Consider the following 24,587-nt stretch of genomic DNA (forward strand, 5'->3'; position numbering starts at 1 on the left):
ATGACGGACCAACAGGCTTCGGGGCTGTCCCCCGCGATGCCTGATGCCCTCCGCCTGCCGCGCCACCTTCTCGCAGGCCCGCACCCCGCAACCTCTGCTCGCCCCGTCGCCGGGACTGGCCAGGGTCTCCCAACAGAGCTCCCCGTTTCCCTTCCCAGTCCTCGCGGCGGCCTCGTTCCTCCCTCCGGCCCGGCAGGGAACTGGACGGACCCTCAGGACCCCGCGCCGAGGGACTCCAAGGTCCCGCCTGCGTCTGTGGGTTCTAGGGACTGGGCCACCGGGTACGGCGCCCTGCTCCGGCTTCCGCCGACCCGCGGCCGCTGTGTTTCCAGGCCTGCGCTCGACCCCGTGCTCCGGCCGTGCAGGGACCATGTTCATTCCCTGCGGGGAGACGTTCCCCGACCTGTCGGGCTTCACGCTCCTGATGGTGAGTCTCCGCCTGCGCCGGGGGCTGCGGGCCTCTGGGGGGCGCCGCGGTGTCGCCGCCTCGACCGGGCCTGGGGAGAGGAGGGCGCTTGTTTTTATTTTAGGTGTTCGGCCTTAGAAATAGTAGGGAAGTTGTCCCTAAAAGCTGCGGTCCAAGCACAACGTATCCTAGTGCACACGTCGCAGTCTTTGTTGCCTGTGAAACATAATACGTTCGCGTATTCCAGATACTTGGTTTGTATGTTGTGCCGGGCATCCTTAAATTTCATCTAGACCATTTTTCCCAGCTAGTTTTAGAGTCAGTCTTAAGTTAACACGTTATTGTCATTAACGACAGAACTGTGGATAGAATAATAAAAATGATTTTTGCCAGCCAATAGCCAACATGCAGTGTTAGCGACCTTACAGTTGCCCAAAGTCATTCATTGCTTAAATAAACATGATGTTACATGCAAAATAGTTTTTTGGTTAGAACTAGAAAATAAAACTAGGTGCTTGTCCTCAATGAGCTTACAGTCTTGTTGAAATCCACCTTTAACTAGTAAGAGCAATCAATGTTTGAAGTTTAAAAAGGGCACACAAAGGCCCTGAGGGCATAGCAGAGAAAGGAGAATGGGGTCTGATAAGCAAAGCTTCGTAGACTAATGTAAAATATGGGGATGGGGGATACCTGCCTAAAACAGAGGCACACAGATGTGGGCGGCCTGGGGACCATGAGGAGTTTGGAATGACACATGGAAGGAGAAGAGGCAGAAGGCACTTTTGGGAGTGGTAGAAGGTGGAGGGAGACAGAACTGTCAGAGTGGACGGCGGGGGTCCAAGTACCCACGCCATGTTCTGCACTTCAACAGGGAGCTGTTGTGGCCACATACACAAATACCACAATGCTGGCCCCAGAATTATGCATAAACCCAGAGGTGAGAGTATTTCAAAAAGGAGGGAGTGGCCATCTGTCAAAGTAGTCAAGAATTTGCCTTCAAAAGTGTCTGAGGGTGGGCGCTTGTGGCCCAACAGGTTAAGCTGCCCCCTGCAATGCCAGCATCCCATATGGGTGCCAGTTTGAGTTCCGGCTTTTCCACATCCATCCAGCTCTCTGCTAATGTGCCTGGGAAAGAAGCTGAAGATGAGCTACATCCTTGGGCCCCTGCACCCATGTGGGAGACTAGATGAAGTTCCTGGCTTCAGCCTGTGCCAGCCCTGGCTGTTGCAGCCATTTGAGGAGTGAACCAGCTGATGGTAGACATTGGTCTCTCTGTCTCGGTCTCTCTCTCTTTCTCTAATTCTGCCTTCCAAATAAAGAATAAATCTTAAAACACACACATACACAAAGTGTTTGGATTTTTTTTTTTTTTTTTTTTTTTTTTTTTTTGACAAGCAGAGTGGACAGTGAGAGAGAGAGACAGAGAGAAAGGTCTTCCTTTGCCGTTGGTTCACCCTCCAATGGCCGCCGCGGCCCGCGCGCTGCGGCCAGCGCACCGCGCTGATCCGATGGCAGGAGCCAGGTGCTTTTCCTGGTCTCCCATGGGGTGCAGGGCCCAAGGACTTGGGCCATCCTCCACTGCACTCCCTGGCCACATACACAAAGTGTTTGGATTTAGCAATATGTAGGTGAATGGTTGTCCCCAGGGCAGACAGTTACCAGTGGAGTGGTACAGTGGAAAACCGTGTTGGAATGGGCTGGTAAATGGGACTAGAGGAGCTAGGGACGTGTGTGTGTGTGTGTGTGTGTGTGTGTGTATGTGTATGCATTCATTCATTCAGAAAGTCGTTTCTTATATTTTAGTGAACAACTGTTAGAGATCTTGGCTCTATAGGGACACAAGAAATGAGGTGGCAGTGAGGGGAGTATGGGGTCAAGGAGGGTTTTTTAGGATGAAAAATACTGACAGGGCTGTTGTGTAGCAGGTAAGCTGCTGCCTGCAGTGCCAACAACCTGTATGGGTGCTGTTTCGAGTCCCAGCTGCTCCACTTCTGATCCAGCTCTCTGCTGTGGCCTGGGAAAGCAGTGGAATATGACCCAGGTCCTTGGGCCCCTACAACCCCGTAGGAAACCCGGAAGATGCCTCTGGCTCCTGGTTTTGGATCGGCCCAGCTCCCTCCATTGTAGCCATTTGGGGAGTGAACCAGTGAATGGAAGACCTCTCTCTCTATCTCTCTATCTCTATAACTCTTTCATGTAAATAAATAAAGCTTAAAAAAAAAAAAACCACTGGAGCATGTCTACATGCTGAACAGAAGATTCTAGTAGTGAGGAAGAAAGGGATGATGTAGAAAAGTCTAATCAACGTAGCAAAATCATGGGAAGGAAGGTACAAGAGGGACCAGGGGACTGGTCCGTAACATCAGTGAGAAATGGAGGACACTGAAGGAACTCTCTGAAGGCAGAAATAAAATAGTTGTAGGAGGTGGTAACTGTTGGAGAACCTGAATTTTCTGGCCCACACACAGCAAGCCAGTCACTGACACTTGGCTGGTAGAAGAAAGTAGCTGTTTGTTGCAATGGACAGATCAAGGAGTCAGGCTGTTTTCACTCAATTACTAGGCTCCTTGAGAAAGTAAAGGGATGGATTTTATATGAAGTCGGGATTGAACAGTGTGGGCTCAGTTAATGTGCAGGTCTCTAGTTGGCCCGCAGTCCTTGTGACTTCTCTTTGGTTGGTCAGTGATAGCATCACCTGTGTGCTCTTCTGAGCATGCTGTCTTGGCAGAGTGGGCTCCAGTCAGTCTGGGGTCTCTGGGTGGGTAGTTGCTTTTTGGGGACTGGGGTTTCCTGAAGCATCTTGTCGCTCCCCCTCTTCGTGGAGGAACGACACAGGACCCTGCGCTGTTCTTTCGTCTGCTCGGCCCTCCCCGGGTTTGCTGCTGGTTCTCCCCGGGTTGGCTACTATCCCTTCCACCTCCGTGGAAGGGCAGTTCCCCCTGGCCACATTCCCCACTTCCGCAGGGGAGCGGCACACCGCCGGCCGGCTTTCTCGGGGGCTGCACGGGTGTTCCTTCAGCTAGATGTTCCCCATAGATGTTCCTGGTGCATGCCGTCTCTCTCCTCCTTTATAGTCCTCCTCCGCCAATCCTAACTCGGCTGCCCACACGCCGAGTACGCCACTCTCCTCCAATCAGGAGCAAGTCCTACAGTTTATCAGTTGAACTGGAGGCAGCTGTGCGGAAGCTGTTTACTTCTCTCCCAACGCCACATTGTGGGAGAGCAGATGCATAGAATAAGTCTTAATTCGAGTAACTTAGTCTAGTCCGGATTGCTCCCCACACATCTCAAAATGGAACCTGGTGACTTGTCCCTAATTTAGTACTTAATCTTTAATAAGGACTTGATTTGTTGTTATCAACATAGAGAAAGTGGAAAAGAGAAACTAGGGCTTGATCATGTCTATGTCAAAGACAGTAGAGATGGGGCTCAGTTTTATTACTTTAGAGATTGAATCGGTAAGAATTTCTCATGTATTAGATGTAGTTGGAAGGGATAAAGAAGTTTCTTGGTTTGGGGGAACAATTTTGCTCTTTACTGAAATATGGGGAAAAACTCAGGCAAAAGTGTATTTTTATTTTGTACATGTTGAATGTGGGCAGCCTGTGACATAACCAGGTGGATATATTCATCAGGCTCTGAAGCTCAGATAAATGTTCTAAGAGATAGATTTTGCAGTTTGTCTATTTGAAGTCATGGATATGTGTATGTGTATGTGTGTTTAAGGTGATCAGATAAGGTCCCTCTATCTTCTGGGAGTCGGTATAGAAAAAAGCACTAAAAGAGTGAATGGAAACACCCAAGAGTGCTTTTTTTCCATCTCTAACAGCCCTTAAATTTGCTGTCCCACTGCCCGAAGTATTCTTTCCCCAAGTCTCCGTACATTTTCCTCTTTAAGGATGTAGTCTTACCATGTGTGTCTTTCCTTGATCATCCTACTTAGAGTTGCAACTAGCCACATATACACATGCTCACACTTTATTTCTCTCCATAATACTTAGCATTCTATATTTTACTATTCTGTTTTTTTTTTTAAGAAAATTTATTTATTTATTTATTTATTTATTTGAAAATTAAAGTTATAGAGAGAGAAGGAAAGACAGAGATCTTTCTCTGCTGGTTCATTCCTTAAATAGCCACAATGGCCATGCCTGGGCCAGGCCTAAGCCAGGAGCCAGGAGCTTCTGGGTCTCCAACATGAGTGGCAGGGGCCCAACCACTTGGACCATCTTCTGATGCTTTTTCCAGGCTATTAGCAGGGAGCTGGATCAGAAGTGGTCCAGGACACAAACCAGCACCCATATGGGATGTTGGCATCATAGGCAATGGCTTTACCTGCTACACCACAATGCCTGCCCCTATTTTGCCTATTTCAAGCAAACCATTCCTTCACTAGAATGGAAGGTCCAGGAGGGCAGGAAGTTTGTTGGTTTGTTTTACTGTATTCCCTGTGTCTAGAGTAGTGATTGACATGTAATGAGTCTTCAGTAATTATTTGTTGAATCAGTTGTCTCAGAAGTAGATGAGGTCCCAACTGATATTTCAGTTACAGCTAGTATAAGTATCAGTATCCAGCGGCGATGTACCTGAACATAAACATGTAGTGCTATTGTGATACTGACTTCTGTCTAGTCTTTAAAAGTGCTACTAACTGTGGTGACTCATTGAACCTGTGTTTAATGATTTCAGCCAGCAGTGTCTGTTGGAAATGTTGGCCAGCTTGCAATAGATCTGATCATTTCTACCCTGGATATGTGTAAGATTGGTTACTTCTATACTGATTGTCTTGTGCCAATTGTTGGAAACAATCCCTATGCAACGGCAAACGAGAATGCAGCAGAACTCAGTACCAATGCTGAAGGTATGTGAGACTTCAGAATATTTTGTTACAAGGTACAGTTGTTTTAAATTAGAAATAAATTACGGATTCTGGTTTGGTTTGCTGGCTTTGTGTGGAAGTCACAACCCATCATATTCTATTTTGCGTCCTGGTTTTAGTTTTTGACTTTTTTAAATGACAGCTCCTATGAGAGTTTTGAATATTGACCGTGTTTATATTTTTGGGTAGAATTTACTAACATGGTTTTTTATCCACATGAATCATTTATTCTCAGCTTTATTTTCTGTGCTTACTGGGGTGTGTAACTATCACTAATACTACAGAAAGGAGAAAAGACAGTTCCACTAGGCTTAGTCCCATAAGCTTATTAATATGTGCTACTTCACGTAAGCCTCATGAGTCATCCTCTCACATTCATAGAATTTGTAATATTACAGATAAGGCTCAGAGAGGTTGAGTTGCTGGGTATCACTAGTATGTGTGATCTCTTCCTATATTGTTAAGCGCCGTAATTCCTTACTGGAATTATTATTGATTAGTCAGAGCACACAGTTTCCATCACACAAAACTCTGGTTATAATGCAGCACAGAAGCACGAGAGTGAGGAAGCTCCTGGTGGTCAGGAAGTACAGGAGCGTCCAGTTATTTGGTTTGATGTGGCTAATTCTTCTGCAAACTCAAATCTCTAGGGGAAAAAGGAGTATGAAGGGCCGTTGGTCAATTAATACACAAATGCAGGCGCTTTGTGGCTTTTGTCAGCCCTGTTGACCATGTCATTGTTCATAGCTTGCAACAGTGAGATACACTTGTGAGAAATAACCTTACTATTGAAATCCCTAAAGGAAAGATGGCTTTGTTAACACCAGCCTAAATTTTTAGTTTAGTTTGCCTTAGAGCAGAGGTGAGGAACTTTTTTTCTTCTAAGGGCCATTTGCATATTTGTAACATCATAAGCAGGCCATACAAAATTATATTAGCTAACTGTATATACTTGTTGAATGTTGAGCCCTGCAGTTGCTGTGGCAGGGCCAGACAAAATTATTTCATGGGCCTTATACAACCCACTGGCCACATATTTCCACCTCTGCCTTAGAGTATGAAAGACTCAGACTGGTAGGACAAGAATTCATATACCTTGCACTAATGATGGCAGTCCCATGTATTGAGTATTTAATATGAGGTGAATGCTGTGTGCACTTACATTATTCCTCACAACTATTCCCTAAGGTAGTTTTATTGATTAAGGAAGCACGTAGCAGGGCCAGTGCTGTGACATAGCAGGTAAAGCCACTGTTTGCAGTGCTGGCATCCCATATGGGGACTGGTTTCAGTCCCAGCTGCTCCACTTCTGATTCAGCTCTCTGCTATGGCCTGGGAAAGCAATAGAAGATGGCCCAGGTGCTTGGGCCCCTGCACCCACGTGGGAGACCCAGAAGAAGCTCCTGGCTCCTGGCTTTAGATCAGCCCAGCTCTGGCCATTGTAGCTATTTGGGGAGTGAACCAGTGATGGAAGACTTCTCTCTCCCTCTCTGTAACTCTGCCTTTCAAATAAATAAATAAATCTTTTAAAAATAAATAAATGAATAAAGTAGGGCCATTGCTGTGGCACAGTGAGTTAAGCTGCGGCCTGTAGTGCTGGCAGCCCATATGGGTGCTGCTTTAAGACCTAGCTGCTCCACTTCTGACTCAGTTCCCTGATAACGTGCCTGGGAGGCCAGTGGAGGATGACCCGAGTTCTTGGGCCCTTGCAACCACATGGGAGAGCCAGAGGAAGCTCCTGGTTCCTAGCTTTGGCCTGGCCTAGCACTGGCTATTGTAACCACTTGAGGAAGTTAATCAGTGAATGGAAGATCTCCCTCTCTTAATTCTATTTTCAAATAAATGAATAAATCTTTAAATAATAATAATAATAATACAGTAAGGGGTCGGGTATTTAGCTTAGCTGTAAAGATGCTGGTTGGGACACTACCACCATCCCATATTGGCCTGCCTGGGTTTGAGTTTCAGCTCTGACTCCCGATTTCAGCTTCTTGTTAATGTGCATGTTTGGAGGCAACATCTGATGGCTCAAGCAGCTGGGTCTCTGCCACCCATATGGGAGACCAGAATTGAGATCCTAGCCCCTGGCTTTGGCCTGGCTCAGCCTTTGCCATTGTATGCATTTGGGGAATGAACCAGAAGATTGGAGCCCTATCTGGTTCTTTCTGCTTATACTTCTGTCTCTTAAAAAAAAGAGGAAGGAAGGAAGGTTGGTTAAATGGATTAAAGAACTATATAACTATATCTAGGGGCTGGCGTGATATAGCAAACAAAGCCACTGCCTGTTACCCCCATATCTCATATGGATGCCTTTCATGTCTCGGCTGCTCCACTTCCCATACAGCTCCCTGCTAAAGGCCTAGGAAAGCAGATGATGACCCAAGTACCTGGGCCCCTGCCACCCATGTTGGAGACCCAGAAGAAGCCAGGAGCCAGGTGCCTCCTCCTGGTCTCCCATGCAGGTGCAGGGCCCAAGGACCTGGGCCATCCTCCACTGCCCTCCCGGACCACAGCAGAGAGCTGGCCTGGAAGAGGAGCAACCGAGACAGAATCTGGTGCCCCAACTGATACTAGAACCTGGGGTGCCGGCGCCGCAGGCAAAGGATTAGCCAAGTGAGCTGCAGCGCTGGCCCATTTAAGACATTTCTAAAAAAATTTAACCAGTTGATAATACTGCATATGTTCTAGATGTTAATTATATTTAGATGCATAGGTTATTATAATTATTTTTGTCATATACAATTTGTATAACTATTATTTTACCTATTGTATGATTTCATTTTCTCCTTGTCTTTGTAGTGTATTCATTGCCTTCAAAGAAGCTAGTGGTTCTTCAGTTAAGATCCATTTTTATTAAGGTTAGTATGTTATATTTTCCTTTATAAGTAAAGTCACATGCAATGAGAAAAATATCAAGTCAGTATCATTATGAATTAAAGTTTGAAAATCATTTCTACTGCTTTTACTGTATGTAAAGAAAAGTTGAGAAAAGTCTGACTTTGGAGAGACATCATCTTATAATATTTCAGATGTGTTACCATCATTTCATGATTATAAAGAAAGGATTTGGGACTTTCAGCTTGAGTCTTTTCTCTTTTTTTGTAGATTTATTTTCTTTATTTTGAAAGGCAGAGTGTCAGAGAAAGGGAGATCTTCCATATGCTGGTTCATTTCCCAAGTGGCTGCAACAGGAAGGTCTGGTCCAGGTCAAAGCCAGGAGTCTAGAACTCTGATTCTCCCACATGTGTGCAGGGGCCCAAGTACTTGGGTCATCTTACACTGCCTTCCTAGGCACATTAGCAGGGATCTGCATCAGAAGAAGAACAGCTAGGACTTTTTTTTTTTTTTTTTTTTTTTTTTTACATATAAGCAGGAAAAAAACTTTATTTCTATCAGATTGAAAAGTATGAATCAGTCTTCAAGCAAGATCATCAAAATAATCTACAATACAATTACCAATTAGGATAGCAGATAGAGATCAGACTACAGGTGTAGACACTTGGAATTAAGCACACACACCATGACTGAGAGGGCCCACAGCTGTCGCACTGAGGAGCAGCACGCAGACATGTGGGAAACCTGACGCCTCACAGGACCTTAGACCAAACATGCTGCTACTGACTTACAAAACTGATTTCAGAGGGATCACAGTGGAATGCCGTTGCCACTCAACAGGTCCTCCAGAGACCTGTTTACCTGAAAACAAGAATCTATAAAAATCAGTAGTACAAAGTCTCCTAAAGCTAGAAAAGCCCTAATATCCTTGGAACTTATATAAAGACTGAGTTTTTCTTTTCTCTTTACTTTTCTGAATTAAATATAAAATAGTTTGTTTTCATTTAATACATTTTTCTGACTTGATAGTCAAAGTTTAAAATGAAGAAAAGAAAGGTTTTATACAACAAATTAGACACATACCAACCTCAGGGACAGTTTTCAAGGTGGGCTGCTCCTTTGAATAATTTTAAGCAGAAATCGTTTATTTAAAGTGACTGTGAGGTTCATTGAATAGCCTATTACCAGAGGAGGAGTTCATATCTGTGCCCTGTAAGAGCTTGTGCCCTTTGCAGGTGTTTTTCCGTATCTTTCTCACATACACCACACACATGCACACACACACAATCATATGGAGGCATTCCCTGAAACACAGATAATGGCAAGAATTCTGGCAAGAATTATACAGTTTGTTTCAAGAGAGATAAGGTATAGTGTTGAGGAACAATTTTAATTATGTCTGAACAGATGCAGGAAATATTTTTTTCATAGTTGAAGTACAACTTCATGGTTTGCTAACACTGGGTTTATACATTTCTCATCTGGAAACCAGGCTGTGTCAGTTGCACATGGAAAGGAATGATAACTCTTGACCAGATCACATTCTCAAACTGAGAAGTGTGTATTATTGGTTCTTTTGAGATACCACATAGACCCAGGAATCACTAAAAATGAAGGATAAAGAGAAAGCAATTCATGCAGTGCACAGAACTCTGCTTATGAGTCACTCCTCTGGCAAAAGGTACTACAGCAAGAAAAGACCCTATTACATGAAAACTAAAGACATGAAATTCATCAGGTAAACACGATTGCCTTCTGGGATCCTGTAACCCAACAGAGTGCAGACGAGACAAGTTCCATCTGTATACGCAGTGTGCAGCTACCCCCGTGGCCCAATGAGTGTCCGTTTCCTGAACAGCATGAGAGCTCCAAAAGCAAAGATTCCAGGCTGCAGCAAATAGACTGTTTTACCTTTTGATAAGAATGAGAAGCTCGGGCCGGCGCCGTGGCTCAATAGGCTAATCCTCCGCCTAGCGGCGCCGGCACACCGGGTTCTAGTCCTGGTCGGGGCGCCGGATTCTGTCCCGGTTGCCCCTCTTCCAGGCCAGCTCTCTGCTATGGTCAGGGAGTGCAGTGGAGGATGGCCCAGGTGCTTGGGCCCTGCACCCCATGGGAGACCAGGAAAAGCACCTGGATCCTGGCTCCTGCCATCGGATCAGCGCGGTGCGCCGGCTGCAGCGGCAGCCATTGGAGGGTGAACCAACGGCAAAGGAAGACCTTTCTCTCTCTGTCTCTCTCTCTCACTGTCCACTCTGCCTGTCAAAAAAAAAAAAAAAAAAAAAAAAGAATGAGAAGCTCACACTGGAGAAAGGTACAAAAGGCCCTTATGAATTTCCTGACAAAGCCCTATAGGTACATGAAAACAGGAATGTTTTAGTCTTTAAATATAGAAGGCAAGATAATTGAAATGACTATCTGTTATACTAAGTGATAACTGAAGATTTAGACAGTGCACTTAGTATGGAAGAAATAACAGTAACTGGAAAGAATGCCTGTATCTCTACCCATTTAGAAACAGAGGGTCTTTGTGATTTGAGCAATGACCTCCAGCAGCTTAAACTACTTAGACGAACAGCTGAAGTCAAATGTTGAGCTCATGTTCTCGTGGACTAAATTGTACAAATGCCCTATTTATGATTAAGAGGCACAGACTCCTTTCTGCCTAAAATTATGCTGTCTCAACAACATTCCACTTTCGGGGAAAAACCACAGTAGCATCTCTCTCTCTTAAAAATTCTCCCTTGCCTATAGCAACTCTTACCTTTTTCTTTCCCTACCAAAAAGAAAAAATGTCTCTTGAGTGATACTGGAGCTTGTTTGAGCATGGTTGCTGGAGAGTGACAAGGAAATGATCCCTGGAAAATAGGAGACAAGATAGGAAGCGAATCTCCCCAGGTTGCCACCACTATTGTAGAATAGGCAAATGGCTAGCGATGGTGTGAATGTGGCCTCCAAAATTATGTTCAAGTGTAATGCAATACAGGGGCGATAATTCAAAAGTCAAGGATTATCCTGTGTATCAGTGCTCAGTCACCATTTCTCCTCCTGGTAGCACTTTCAAAAAGGCCTTGTTTGGATATGGGAGCAAGGAGGTAATTTGTTCTGATCTCAGGAAAGAAACATGAATAGCATCTGGGTAGCTCCAAGGAACCCAGGCTTATGTGTGAGCACCATGGCTAGGGATGGCTTGGGGTAAAAGAGCAGCCAGGACTTGAACTAGTGCTTTGGTGTTTGTTTGTTTTTAAGATTTATTTATTTATTTGAAAGTCAGAGTTACACAGAGAGAGGAGAGGCAGAGAGAAAGAGGTCTTCTGTCCGATGGTTCACTCCCCAGATGGCCACAACGGCCAGAGCTGGGCCGATCTGAAGCCAGGAGCCAGGAGCTTACTCCAGGTCTCCCACGCGGGTGCAGGGGCCCAAGCACTTGGGCCATCCTCTACTGCTTTCCCAAGCCATAGCAGAGAGCTGAACTAGTGCTTTGATACGGGATGCCTGCATTGCAAGCAACAGCTTAACCCACTATGCCACCATGGCAGCCCCTAGCTTGAGTCATGTATATTGTCAATTAAGGCAGCATTGATGAAAAGGTTTAAGCATATAAATACTATAGGTTTATTCTGTTTATATTATCTCTCAACAGTGGCATCTACATATAAATTATGTATATGTTGAAATATATTCTGAATCCACTCATTCCAGACCACTGCTATCTCTGTTTTTGTCCTTTTTCTAATCAGTATTAGGTTAAAAAATTAAGATAGGCAATTGAAACATTTTAATTTTTGGTAGATGGAAGTAAGAATCATTTTAAAATAACAAGCATTGAGGATTGATTCTTTGCCCTATTAATGTTATAAGCACCTTTTATTTATTACCATACTTAATTTTCACAACAGTTCTGTGGAGCAGATACTATCATTATTCTCATTTTTAATTGAGATAATTGATGCATAGAAAGACTAAACAGTTCGCCTGAGATGTACAGTCTGTAGGAGGGGAGATGGCATGCCAGTCCAATAACATGACTCCAGAGCTTGTCTCTCTTAACCACTATGCTGTGCTGCCTTCTTTTTTTTTTTTTTTTTTTTTTTCTTTTTAAGACTTATTTGTGGGCCGGTGCCATGGCTCACTAGGTTAATCGTCCTCCTGCGGCACCGGCATCCTATATGGGCGCCGGGTTCTAGTCCCAGTTGCTCCTCTTCCAGTCCAGCTCTCTGCTGTGGCCCGGGAAGGCAGTGGAGGATGGCCCAAGTGCTTGGGCCCTGCACCTGCATGGAAGACTATGAGGAAGCACCTGGCTCCTAGCTTCGGATCGGCGCAGCATGCCGGCAGTAGCAGCCATTTGGAGGGTGAACCAACAGAAGGAAGACCTGTCTCTCACTGTCTATAACTCTGTCAAATAAAATTAAAAAAAAAAAAAAAAAGATTTGTTTATTTGTGTGAAAGATAGATTTGAAGGTAGAGAGAGGAAGAGAGGTCTTTCATCACTGGTTCACTCCTCAAATGTTCTCAACGAAACCAGGAACGAGGAGCTTCATCTAGGTCTCCCATGTGGGTGGTAAGGGCCCAAGCACTTAAGCCATCTTCCATTGCTTTTCCAGGCACATTAGCAGAGAGCTGAATTGGAAGTGGAGCAGCCAGGACATGAACCAGCACCCATATGTATGTGTTAGCATTGCAGGTAGTGGCATAACCCACTATGCTGCAGTGCTGGCCCCAATAATTATTAATCTATAGAACAAGAATACATAAAGTGGGGTTTCTCCCCCAGAAATTTGTAAGCAAACACATAGTTTACTTCTGCCAAACATTCTAAAAGTAGGCTAGTGACGTCATGATACTTCAGCAGACATCTTTTGAGAATAAGAACATTTCTTTACAGCCACAACACCATTATCACACAAAAGACAGTGAACATTTAATGAGTTATTTAGTAATATCACCCAACTTCCCCAGTTGTCCATCCCCACAGTATCCTTCAATTCTGGATCCAGACAAGGTTTGCATGTTGCATTGGCTGGTACATCTTTTTGGTTGGTGTCCTCTTCTGTTCTTCACGGTACGGGCTCCTTTGAGGAATCGAGGCCAGATGTTCGGCTTTCTGCGTTCATCTGATGGGTGCTTCATGATCAGATGCAGGTCAGAAGTTTCTGGAAAGAATGACTCATAGTTGGCCATGGGCTGGTTATTAATTAGCACTGGACTGCTTAGAATGGGATGTTTTTGAAATCTGGATCCCTCATAATTTATATCATAAATGTAAAGATACATTAAATGGTTCCGTGCTCTTTATCTTTCACCTTTAGTTTAAGAAGAGTAAGTGGATCTGAAAATGCTAATATTTTAGTGTAGGTAAATTACATATGATTATCACATAGTTTATAAAATATGACATAGAATATTCATATACCCTATGAACCAGCTTATATATTTTTCTTTTATTCTCTCAATTGCATACCAAGTATAAATCGAAGTCATTCTGTGAAAAACTGCTTTGCTGGGTGGAAAATAGCGGCTGCACCAGAGTCATTGTTCTTTCTAGCAGTCATTCCTATCACCGAAATGACAAACAGCTGTGTAGGTAGGTGCTTGCCTTTATTGTGTTATTCTGTGATCATTTTCTATGTTGAAAAGCTAAATTTTGGCCGGCGCCGCGGCTCACTAGGCTAATCCTCCGCCTAGCGGCGCCGGCACACCGGGTTCTAGTCCCGGTCGGGGCGCCGGATTCTGTCCCGGTTGCCCCTCTTCCAGGCCAGCTCTCTGCTGTGGCCAGGGAGTGCAGTGGAGGATGGCCCAAGTGCTTGGGCCCTGCACCCCATGGGAGACCAGGAAAAGCACCTGGCTCCTGGCTCCTGCCATCAGATCGGCGCAGTGCGCCGGCCGCAGCGCACCGGCCGCGGCGGCCATTGGAGGGTGAACCAACGGCAAAGGAAGACCTTTCTCTCTGTCTCTCTCTCTCACTGTCCACTCTGCCTGTCAAAAAAAAAAAAAAAAGCTAAATTTTAAAAGCTGTGAATATCCTTACAGATCCTAATTGGCGTTTAGAAGGAGGAAGGCACAAGAAGACTGAGGCACAGGAGGGACAACAGTTAGGTGGATCCTTTTAGTTTCCCTGAGGTTGGTTCAGGGAGTCTCAAGGAAGGCTTTGGTGTAGAGTTTGGGAGCTAGGCTTCAGTGTTTCCTGCGCTTGGCAGTCACAGGGCTCATTGAGAAAGAGAAAGAAGAGAAAGGGCACCTAAGACTGGTTGGTAACCTTGGAAAGATTAAATCAGTATCTCCATATATACAACCGTTTGTATTTGTAGAAATCTAGTTGCCTTTAAGTATACCTCTTGGGCCTGCCAGAATGAAGTCTTAAATACAAGACAAGGTATCCCAGAAATAGAAATAGGAACTATTTTATTGTTGTCACATTAACTTGTTAAATATTAAATAGTATACTCTTAACTTTTAGTTAATTTAGATCATTTATACACCTTAAAATCAGGGAGAAAAAATAACAATAAACCAAGTGTTACCTTTTTTTTTTTTTTTGACAGGCAGAGTGGATAGTGAGAGAGAGAGAGAGAGAGAGAGAAAGGTCTTCCTTTTGCCGTTGCCGTTGGTTCACCCTCCAATGGCCGCCACAGCTGGCGCGTTGCGGCTGGCGCACCGCGCTGATCCGAAGGCAGGAGCCAGGTGCTTCTCCTGGTCTCCCATGGGGTGCAGGGCCCAAGAACTTGGGCCATCCTCCACTTCACTCCCTGGCCACAGCAGAGAGCTGGCCTGGAAGAGGGGCAACCAGGAAAGAATCCGGCACCCTGACCGGGACTAGAACCAGGTGTGCTGGCGCCGCTAGGTGGAGGATTAGCCTATTGAGTCGCGGCGCCGGCCCAAGTGTTACCTTTTATAACAGGCTAATTTCCAGCAAGCTTATGGTAAATTACAGGCGTTGTGGCAGAAGGGAGCAGAGCTGTGATGAATAGGTGTGTTTCTGTAGTGGCCTCCTCTCTTTATACTCTCTCCTAAGTATGAAATAGGGATCAGTATTTTCTTTTTTAAAATATTTATTTATTTATTTGAAAGGCAGAGTTCCAGAGATGGGGCAGAGAGAGAGAGAGAGATCTTCATCTATTAGGTAACCCCTCAAATGGCTGCAATGGCTAGAGTTGGGCCATTCCCGAGCCAGGAGCTTCTTCCGGGTCTCCCATGTGGGTGCAGGGGACCAAGGTCTTCGGCCATCTTCTACTGTTTTCCCAGGCCATAGCAAAGAGCTGGATTGGAAGTGGAGCAGCCGGGACTCGAACCAGTGCCCATATGGGATGCCAGTACTGCAGGCGGTAGCTTTACTCGTTACACCACAGCATGGGCCCTGCAGTCACTATTTTCTACAGAAGTTACTCTTCGATAGTCTAGTGAGACTTTGTTTTGCATTGTGCACCAAAATATATGGAAACCAAGATAATTTTAGCTGAAAGAATTGATTCCTTTTTGTTTTTATTTGTGAGTTTTTAAAATATTAATTATGTGATTACTTTCAGCACTCCCTTCCGGTATCTACTTACACCTTCCATGCAAAAAACTGTTCAAAATAAAATAAAGAGCCTTAACTGGCAAGAAATGGAAAAAAGCCCGTGTATTCCTGAAATAGAAGATTCTGATCTTTGTGTCCGTGTTCCAGGAGGAGGCATCACAAAGTTACTGTATGATGAAAGGTGAGTTTGTTGGCCTGTTTAATCATTTGTTTTTCATCTTACTTAAAAATGAATTTAAGGGGCCAGCACTGTGGCACAGCAGGTAAAGCAGCTCTCTATAGTGCCGCCATCCCATTTGGGTGCTGGTTTGAGTCCCAGCTGCTCCTCTTCCCATCCAGCTTTCTGCTATGGCCTGAGAAGCAGTAGAAGATGGCCCAAGTCCTTGGGTTCTTGCACCCGTGTGGGAGACCCAGAAGAAGCTCCTGGCTCCTGGCTTTGTATTGGCACAACTCTGGCCATTGTGACCATCTGTGGAGTGAAACAGTGGATAGAAGACCTCTCTCCTCTCTCTCTGCCTCTCTGTAACTCTGCCTTTCACATAAATAAATAAATTTTTTAAAAGAATTATTTTATTTGTTTGAAAGAGTTAAACAGAAAGAGAAGGAGAGGTCTATACCACAGCGCCAGTTACAGAGAGAAGGAGAGAGAAAGCTTCCATCTGCTGGTTCACCCCCAGGTGGCCACAATGGCCAGTGCTCGGCCAGGCTGAAGCCAGGAGCTGCACCTGGGTCTCCCACATAGGTGACAGGGGCCCAACACTTGGGCCATCTTCTGTGCTTTTCCCAGGCTGTTGACAGAGAGCTGGATCAGAAGTGGAGCAGCTGGGATACAAACTGGCACCCATATGGATGCTGGTATCAAAGAGGGCATCTTTACCCCCTGTGCTGCAATGTTGGCCCCCCCCCCTTTTTTTTTTTTTTGACAGGCAGAGTTAGACAGTGAGAGAGAGAGAGACAGAGAGAAAGGTCTCCCTTTTCTGTTGGTTCACCCCCCAAATGGCCGCTACGGCCGGCGTGCTGCGCCGATTCGAAGCCAGGAGCCAGGTACTTCCTCCTGGTCTCCCATGCAGGTGCGGGGTCCAAGCACTTGGGCCATCCTCCACTGCCCTCCTGGGCCATAGCAGAGAGCTAGACTGGAAGAGGAGCAACCAGGACAGAATCCGGTGCCCCAACTGATACTAGAACCCGGGGTGCTGGTGCCACAGGCGGAGGATTAGCCAAGTGAGCCGCGGCTCCGGCCTGTTGGCCCTTTTTTAACCATTTTTTAAGTGGCGTTGAGTACATCCATTCTCTGTATGCATCCATCACTGCTACCCACTCCCAGAACTTTGTCATCATCCTAAGTAGAAAAATTTATACCATTAAATAATAATTCCCCATTTTATTTGTCAGATTTATAATAATGTCCTCACTTTCATTTCTGATTTTAGTATTTTAAGCCTTTTTTTTTCTTAGTCAAAGATGTATCTGTTTCTCAAAGAAACAACTGATTTTCTGTTTTTCTACTCTATTATATTTAGCCTCTAATCTTTATTGTTTCTTTCCTTCTGCTGGTTTTGGGTTTGGTTTGCTCACTCTTTCCTCTTTCATAAAGAGTAGACAGATGATCAGTTTGAAAGTTTCTTCTTTTTTAATAAATGCATTTAACCTTCCCTCCTCTAGTGCTGCTGTCTCCACATGCCAAAAGTTGTACTATGCTGTGTTTTTGTTTTCGTTCATCTTAGTACTCCCCAATTGCCTTTATGATTTCTTTGACTCATTGGTTGTTTAAGAATTTGTTTAATTTCTGGCTCTGATGTTATTTCAGAAGGTTTATGGATGAGCAGGCCTGCCTTTAGCCTGATAGTTAAGATGCCTGTGTCCTTCTTCAGAGTACCTGGGTTTGAGTCCTGGCCCTGGTTCTCGACTCCTGACTCCCAACTGGTTAGCTTCCTACCAACCCATACGGCCTTGTAAGATGTAGTGACAGGCAGGCATTTGACACTCTGCTTCAGACACCCTCATATTGGGTGCCTGCATTCAAGTCTTAGCTCCACTCCCAGTTTTACCTTCCTGCTAATGCACACTCTCGTGGGCAACAGATAATGACTCGAGTAGTGGGATCCCTGCCACTCACATGGGAGACCTGGATTGAGTTCCCAGCTCCTGGTTTTGCCTGGCCCAGCCGTAACTATTGGAGGTTTTTGGGGAGTGATATCAGTAGATGGAAGATCTTTGTCTTTCTCTGTATCTGTCTCTTTGTGCCTTTCAAAATAAGCTTTTTTAAAAAATTTGAAGTTGAAAAGACAGAGACTTTTCTCTCTCTGTTTCTCTGCTATGTGAGGACGTAGCAAGGAAGCAGCCTCTATAAGCGGGGAGGAGTGTAGACCATGCTGGTGTTGTGAGCTGATTTCTGGCCTCCGTTCTGGGGGCTGCTGGTGCAGGAGCACAGTGAACTTTATTCTTTGTCTAAAAGATGAACAGTTTCCTTATTGATTTTAATTATTTACACTGCTCCTTCTTTTTTTTTTTTTTTTTTTTTTTCTTTTAAAAATTTCTTAAGGGAAGACAGAGAGGGGTCTGCCATCCTCTAGTTCACTCTCCAAATGCCTGTAACATCCAGGGCTGGACCAGGACAAAACCAGGAGCTGGGACTCCATCTGGGTCTCCCACTTGGGTGGCAAAGACCCACGTATTGGGCCATCTATTGCTGCCTCACCAGGGACATCAGCAGGGAATGGATGGGAAGTGGAGTAGCTGGGACTCAGGTGAGTGCTCCAGTGTGGTCATGCAGGCATCCCAAGGGGCATTTTAACCACCTGTGCCCCTAGCCCTTTGCTTTCTTTTTTGAAACATTTAAGACTTTGCCAGAAATGCTACAGTCTGTCCACTTGTTTTCCTGGTACAGCTTGTTTTGTCCCTCTCTGACCACACTGTACTTGTACATCATTCCAGTTTCTTCTTCCCTGGGAATTTTTTCTTTTTTAAAATTTATTTGTTGGTGCTGGCACTTTAGCGCAGCAGGTTAAAGCCCTGGCCTGAAGCGCTGGAACCCCATATGGGTGCCGGTTCAAGACCCTGCTGCTCCGCTTCCAATCCAGGTCTCTTCTGTGGCCTGGGAAAGCAGTGGAAGATGGCCCAAGTCCTTGGGCCCCTGCACCCACGTGGGAGACTCAGAAGAAGCTCCTGGCTCCTGGCTTCAGATCAGTGCAGCTCCAACCCTTGAGGCTAATTGGGGAGTGAACTATCAGATGGAAGATCGATCTCTCTCTTTGCCTCTCCTCTCTCTGTGTAGCTTTGACTTGCAGATAAATAAATAAATTTTTTTAAAAAATGATATATTTGTTGGGGGGCCTGCTTGGTGGCATAGCAGGTAAAGCTGCCACCTGTAGTACCGGCATCCCATATGGGTGCTGGTTCGTGTTCCGGCTGCTCCAATTCCAATCCAGCTCTCCGCTAAAGCCTGGGAAAACAGTAGAAAATGGCCCAAATCCTTGGGCCCCTGTACCCACGTGGGAGACCCAGAAGAAGCTCCTGGCTCCTGGCTTCAGATTGGCCCAGCTTTGGCCGTTGCAGCCATCTGGGGAGTGAACCAGAGGATGGAGGACCTTTCTCTCTCTCTCTCTCTCTCTCTCTCTCTCTGTCTCTCTCTCTCTCCTTTCTCTGTGTAACTGACTTTCAACTTTCAAGTAAATAAATAATTTTTTAAAAAAAGATATATTTGCTGGGCAGAGTAACAGAAAAAGAGAAATCTTCTATCTGCTGTTTCACTCCTAAATGACCACATGGACAGGGCTGGGCTAGGCTGAAGCCAGGAACCAAGAACTCCATCCTGGTCTCTCATGTGGGTGGCAGGGGCTAAGCACTTGGCCATCATCTGCTGCTCTCTCAGGGTAATAGTGGATGCCAGCCTCTCCCTGCGAAAATTATTAGAAAATAATCATTTCCTCGGCTTTTTCTTTTTTTTTCCTCAATCCATGACCTATTCAAGTTTTTACTTCTTTTTCTTCTTACCTATTCCCCATCCTAGAATGTGTCACTTCAGCCATTCTCTGCCACAACCAAAAACCTACTCGTTTTTGGTACCTGCCCTGCCCATCACTGGCTTTGCCTCATTTTCTTTCTTTTTTTTTTTTTTTTAAAAGTTTTTATTTAATGAATGCAAATTACATAGGTACAACTCTAGGAATATAGTGGTTCTTCCCCCCTTACCCACCCTCCTACCCCTACTCCCGTCCCACCTTCTACTCCCTCTCCCATCCCATTCTTCATTAAGATTATTTTCAATTAACTTTATATACAGAAGACCAACTCTATAATAAGTAAAGATTTCAACAGTTTGCACCCCACACACACACCACACAACGTATAAAGAACTGTTTGAGAACAAGTTTTGCAGTTAATTCTCATAGTACAGCTCATTAAGGACAGAAGTCCTGCATGGGGAGCTTCCTGTTGCACCCTAGGAAGTATCCGATGATAGCCGGGTCCCTGCCACACACATGGGAGACTCAAATTTTTTTTTTATTTTTTATTTTTATTTTTTTTATTTTTGACAGGCAGAGTGGACAGTGAGAAAGAGAGACAGAGAGAAAGGTCTTCCTTTTTGCCGTTGGTTCACCTTCCAATGGCCGCCGCGGCCGGCGCGCTGCGGCCGGCACACCGCGCTGATCCGATGGCAGGAGCCAGGAGCCGGGTGCTTTTCCTGGTCTCCCATGGGGTGCAGGGCCCAAGCACCTGGGCCATCCTCCACTGCACTCCCTGGCCACAGCAGAGGGCTGGCCTGGAAGAGGGGCAACCGGGACAGAATCCGGTGCCCCAACCGGGACTAGAACCCGGTGTGCCGGCGCCGCTAGGCGGAGGATTAGCCTAGTGAGCCGCGGCACCGGCCGGGAGACTCAAATTTTAACTCTGGGTTCCTTGTTTCAGCCTGGCCTACCCCCAGCTGTTTCGAGCCTTTTGGGGGTGAACCAGTAGATGGGAGATATATTCTCTCTCTCTCTCTTTCTCCCTTTCAAATAAAAATAAATAAACAAATAAATAATTTTAAGAGATATATAGAACTTTGGCAGGTTAACTGTGTCTCCAGTGTCTGTGAACCTGTGTGTCATAATATTAGCTGACATTTCCATAGTATTGACTGTAGATTGGCAAAGCACTTTGCCTCCATTACCTTTTTTTTTTTTTTTTAATTTATTTATTTTATTGGAAAGTCAAAGCTACATAGAGAGAAGGAGAGGCAGAGAGAGAGTCTTCCATCCTCTGGTTCACTCCTCAATTGGTTGCAAGGGCCGGATCTGCACCGATCCGAAGCCAGGAGCCAGGGGCTGCTTCTGGGTCTCCCATGCAGGTGCAGGGGCTCAAGGGCTTGGGGCATTTTCTACTGCTTTCCCAGGCCATAGCAGAGAGCTGGATTGAAAGTGGAGCAGCCAGGACTCGAACCGGTGCCTATATGGGATGCTGGCAGTGCAGGTGGCGGCTTTACCCACTATGCCACAGTGCTGGCTCCTCCATTACCTCTTGTAAGCCTCACAACAGCCTGTGAAGTAGGTTCTGTTCATTATTCCTGTTTTATCAATGGAAAACCCCAGAGCCCTGAGTTAAATTAATTGCCCAGTTTATCTAGTGAGTAAGAGAGCCAGAATTTTTTTATTATTACATTTTTAGTTATTAAAATAGAAGATTTTATGAATGTTGTAGATATGATTGCAAGAATACAATGATATTTTTCTCCCTACCATCAGAATTTGAATCCTGGCATTCTGTCCTTGTTTCCATTATTCTAAATGGATTGATTTATAAAATGGAAATAATTACAGATTTCTCAAGAATTGTCATCATGATTGAATCATAAAATGTTCAAATAGTGCTTGGCACATAATAACCACTCAGTAAAAGGTATCTGTCAGAAGTGGTAGTAAATTCTCTTCCCTTTGTTCCAGCCTCTTCCAGTTTTCCTTTGCTGCTTTAGATTAGTAACTGGAGAGTTACTTTCTTTCAGGCTCCTTGCTACAGTGCTTCTGAAAATAGCTATCTTCTAAGAGTAGATTTGGGGATGGATCAGAGCAGACCTCAGGGGGCCAGTGTTGTGGTGTAGCAAGTTAAGCCATGGCCTATGATGCCAGCATCCCATACAAGCACCCAACAAATTAGTTGTTCCACTTCATATCCAGTTCCCTGCTAGTGCACCTGATACAGCAATGTAAGATGGTCCTAGTGCCTAGGCCCCTGCCACTTATGTGGGAGACCTGGATGGAATTCCTGTCTCCTGGCTTCAGTCTGACCCTACCCCAGCCATTGGTGGCCATCTGGGGAATGGAAGGTCTCTCTCCCTCTCTCCTCTCTCCCCTCTCCCTCTGCCTTTCAAATTTAAAAAAATTTAATTAAAGAATAATAATAGACCTCACATGGGGCAGGAAGGATGGTTTTCATGCAGCTTGGGTGAGGTGCAGACTGGCATGTGCCCCAGGCAGTTGTTAGATGACTGCTAGTTTTGTTTCCACAGACATAAGGGTATGCATTGGGCAAGGGGGAATAAATGAGTGATCTTAGGACATGGTGTTCCCTCCTCGCCTAAAACCCGGAATGTCATCCTGGCTATAAAAACAGACATGCTAGAATCAGCGTCTTCTATCAGTGGAAGAATACTAAATTATTATTTTTATTTATTTTTGTAGCTGTTCTAAAGATATCCAGATGGCAGTTCTGCTAAAATTTGTCTCGGAAGGGGACAATATCCCAGATGCATTGGGTCTTGTTGAATATCTAAACGAATGGCTTCAAATAATCAAACCACATGTAAGTTTTCTGTAACATAAGCTTTTATTTCTCTGGTTATGTATTCATTAACTGACATTTTGTAAATAAACCAAATAAATTAAGTTTATGTTCAATATAGACATATCTTTACACAGAATTTAATTTAAGCTGAATTTTTGGAAATCAGGACAGTTAGTCAACATATTATTTACAGTTGTTTCATGAATACTAGTTTTCCAAGAAATACAATCCTAAGTTCTTCATTGTACTTATTGCTTATTTTACATTAATTATGCCAGACAGATCCTTATAAAAATAAACAAGTCTTTGGGTTTTAGGTTTCTCTTTTTAAAGGATGCAGAAGGTAATACTGTGTGAGCTATACTGTAGCTATTAGATATGTGTCATGCTTAAAGGACTTTTCTGTGTAATGAGAAGAGAATGTGACACCCAGAGAAATGAGTTAGCCTTCAGGCAGAAGTCCATCAGGCTTCTTTATCTGGTGGGTAACTGTCTTTTTAATTTGTGCTTTGCCAAGAAAAAACTGACACAGATCACACTGATTCTTTTTTTTTTTTTTTTTTTTTTTTTTTTGACAGGCAGAGTGGACAGTGAGAGAGAGAGACAGAGAGAAAGGTCTTCCTTTGCCGTTGGTTCACCCTCCAATGGCCGCCGTGGCCGGCGTGCTGCGGCCGGCGCACCGCGCTGATCCGATGGCAGGAGCCAGGAGCCAGGTGCTTTTCCTGGTCTCCCATGGGGTGCAGGGCCCAAGCACCTGGGCCATCCTCCACTGCACTCCCTGGCCACAGCAGAGAGCTGGCCTGGAAGAGGGGCAACCGGGACAGAATCCGGCGCCCCGACCGGGACTAGAACCCGGTGTGCCGGCGCCGCTAGGCAGAGGATTAGCCTAGTGAGCCGCGGCGCCGGCCCCACACTGATTCTTTTTAAAGCCCCTATTCCTCTTGAATTTGATTTTATTTAATAGACTCCATCTATAGCCTTCCTGGCGTATTTTTATGATTTAGAACTTGATGGCCAGCGCCGCAGCTCACTAGGCTAATCCTCCACCTTGCGGCGCCGGCACACTGGGTTCTAGTCCCAGCCGGGGCGCCGGATTCTGTCCCGGTTGCCCCTCTTCCAGGCCAGCTCTCTGCTGTGGCCCGGGAATGCAGTGGAGGATGGCCCAAGTCCTTGGGCCCTGACCTGCATGGGAGACCAGGAGAAGCACCTGGCTCCTGGCTTCAGATCAGCATGATGCGCCGGCCACGGCGGCCATTGGAGGGTGAACCAACGGCAAAGGAAGACCTTTCTCTTTGTCTCTCTCTCTCTCACTGTCCACTCTGCCTGTCCAAAAAAATTAAAAAAAAAGAACTTGAAGAAATTTATCCTTAGGTGATATTCAGACATAGAAACTTATTATATTTTATCTTTCCTTACAGTAAAACCTGGCTACCCCATGGGACTCCACAGGGAGAGCTTTTTAATACCTGCGTATTAAAAGGAGATTTGTTGGTGAAGCTGAAAGGCTTTTGTTTTTTCCTCTTTTTCAGGTACAGGGTGATGACCCTACAGCATCCACCTTGCCATGGAAAATCCCAAGTTCCTGGAGATTACTCTTTGGCAGTGGTCTTCCTCCTGCACTCTTTTGACCCGTGTTTTGGTTTTAGACCTTGTATCCCAGGATACTTATTACCAACACAACTGTTAAACCTTCAATGTGAAAATTTGTATTATCTGAGAATGTATTAGGAAGTAAATATTTACTTTTCACAAAAATCTCTAAAAAAAAAAAAGGATTAACTGAAAGTCTTTTGCCATGCTTTTCCTCAGATATAACAAATGTAAATTTTGTACAATAAGATTTTTATTTCCTAAGTAATTTTGTCTGAAATGTCTCTCTTTTTTTAAATGATAGTTTCCTATTTCTGCTATAATAAATTGCCACAAACTTAGTGGCTTAAAATAGTCCAAATTTATTTTTACCATAGTTCTGTAAGTTAGAAGTCAAAAATTGGGTCTTCTTAGGGTAAGAGCAGGGAGAATCCCTTTCCCACCCACTTGGAGAGACTGTCACATTCTTTGGCTCGGGGCCCCTTCCTCCATCTTCAGAGCTTTCTCCCTCTTTCACTTCTGTGGATCACCACACTAGTTCAGGATGAGTGCGCATCTCAAAAGAATCTAAGTGTAAAAGAAATAACAGGGGCTGCGCCGTGGCT

General features: G+C 44.9%; 1 protein-coding gene across 5 annotated transcripts; it reads left to right on the forward strand.

Moving 5' to 3' along the window:
• The first annotated feature begins 14 nt into the window (after positions 1–14).
• On the forward strand, positions 15–24,246 carry PSMG2 (proteasome assembly chaperone 2). 5 transcript variants are annotated; one of them, XR_011379448.1, is made up of 8 exons: positions 15–427; positions 5,096–5,267; positions 8,085–8,143; positions 13,077–13,179; positions 13,583–13,701; positions 15,641–15,814; positions 22,290–22,410; positions 23,922–24,246. XR_011379448.1 is itself a non-coding variant. In XM_008261006.4 (7 exons), the coding sequence occupies exons 1-7, from the start codon at positions 371–373 to the stop codon at positions 24,018–24,020; spliced, it is 801 nt and encodes a 266-aa protein (XP_008259228.4). In that variant the 5' UTR covers positions 65–370; the 3' UTR covers positions 24,021–24,246. The 5 variants fall into 5 exon arrangements, 2 of the variants coding, with proteins under 2 accessions (XP_069906614.1, XP_008259228.4); XR_011379450.1 differs by lacking the exons at positions 13,077–13,179; positions 13,583–13,701 and adding an exon at positions 18,176–18,380 and having other exon boundaries at positions 27–427; XM_008261006.4 differs by lacking the exon at positions 13,077–13,179 and having other exon boundaries at positions 65–427.
• The last annotated feature ends 341 nt before the right edge of the window (positions 24,247–24,587 follow it).

Source organism: Oryctolagus cuniculus, chromosome 10, assembly GCF_964237555.1.
Source record: "Oryctolagus cuniculus chromosome 10, mOryCun1.1, whole genome shotgun sequence".
NCBI classification, from domain to species: Eukaryota; Metazoa; Chordata; class Mammalia; order Lagomorpha; family Leporidae; genus Oryctolagus; species Oryctolagus cuniculus.

Excerpts from the sequence above, each read along its gene's own strand:
- PSMG2 (XM_008261006.4), top strand. The coding sequence starts at position 371 with ATGTTCATTCCCTGCGGGGAGACGTTCCCCGACCTGTCGGGCTTCACG. Across the intron at positions 13,702-15,640 it reads AATGACAAACAGCTGTGTAG|CACTCCCTTCCGGTATCTAC; the intron begins GTAGGTGCTTGC and ends GATTACTTTCAG. Across the intron at positions 22,411-23,921 it reads TTCAAATAATCAAACCACAT|GTACAGGGTGATGACCCTAC; the intron begins GTAAGTTTTCTG and ends CCTCTTTTTCAG.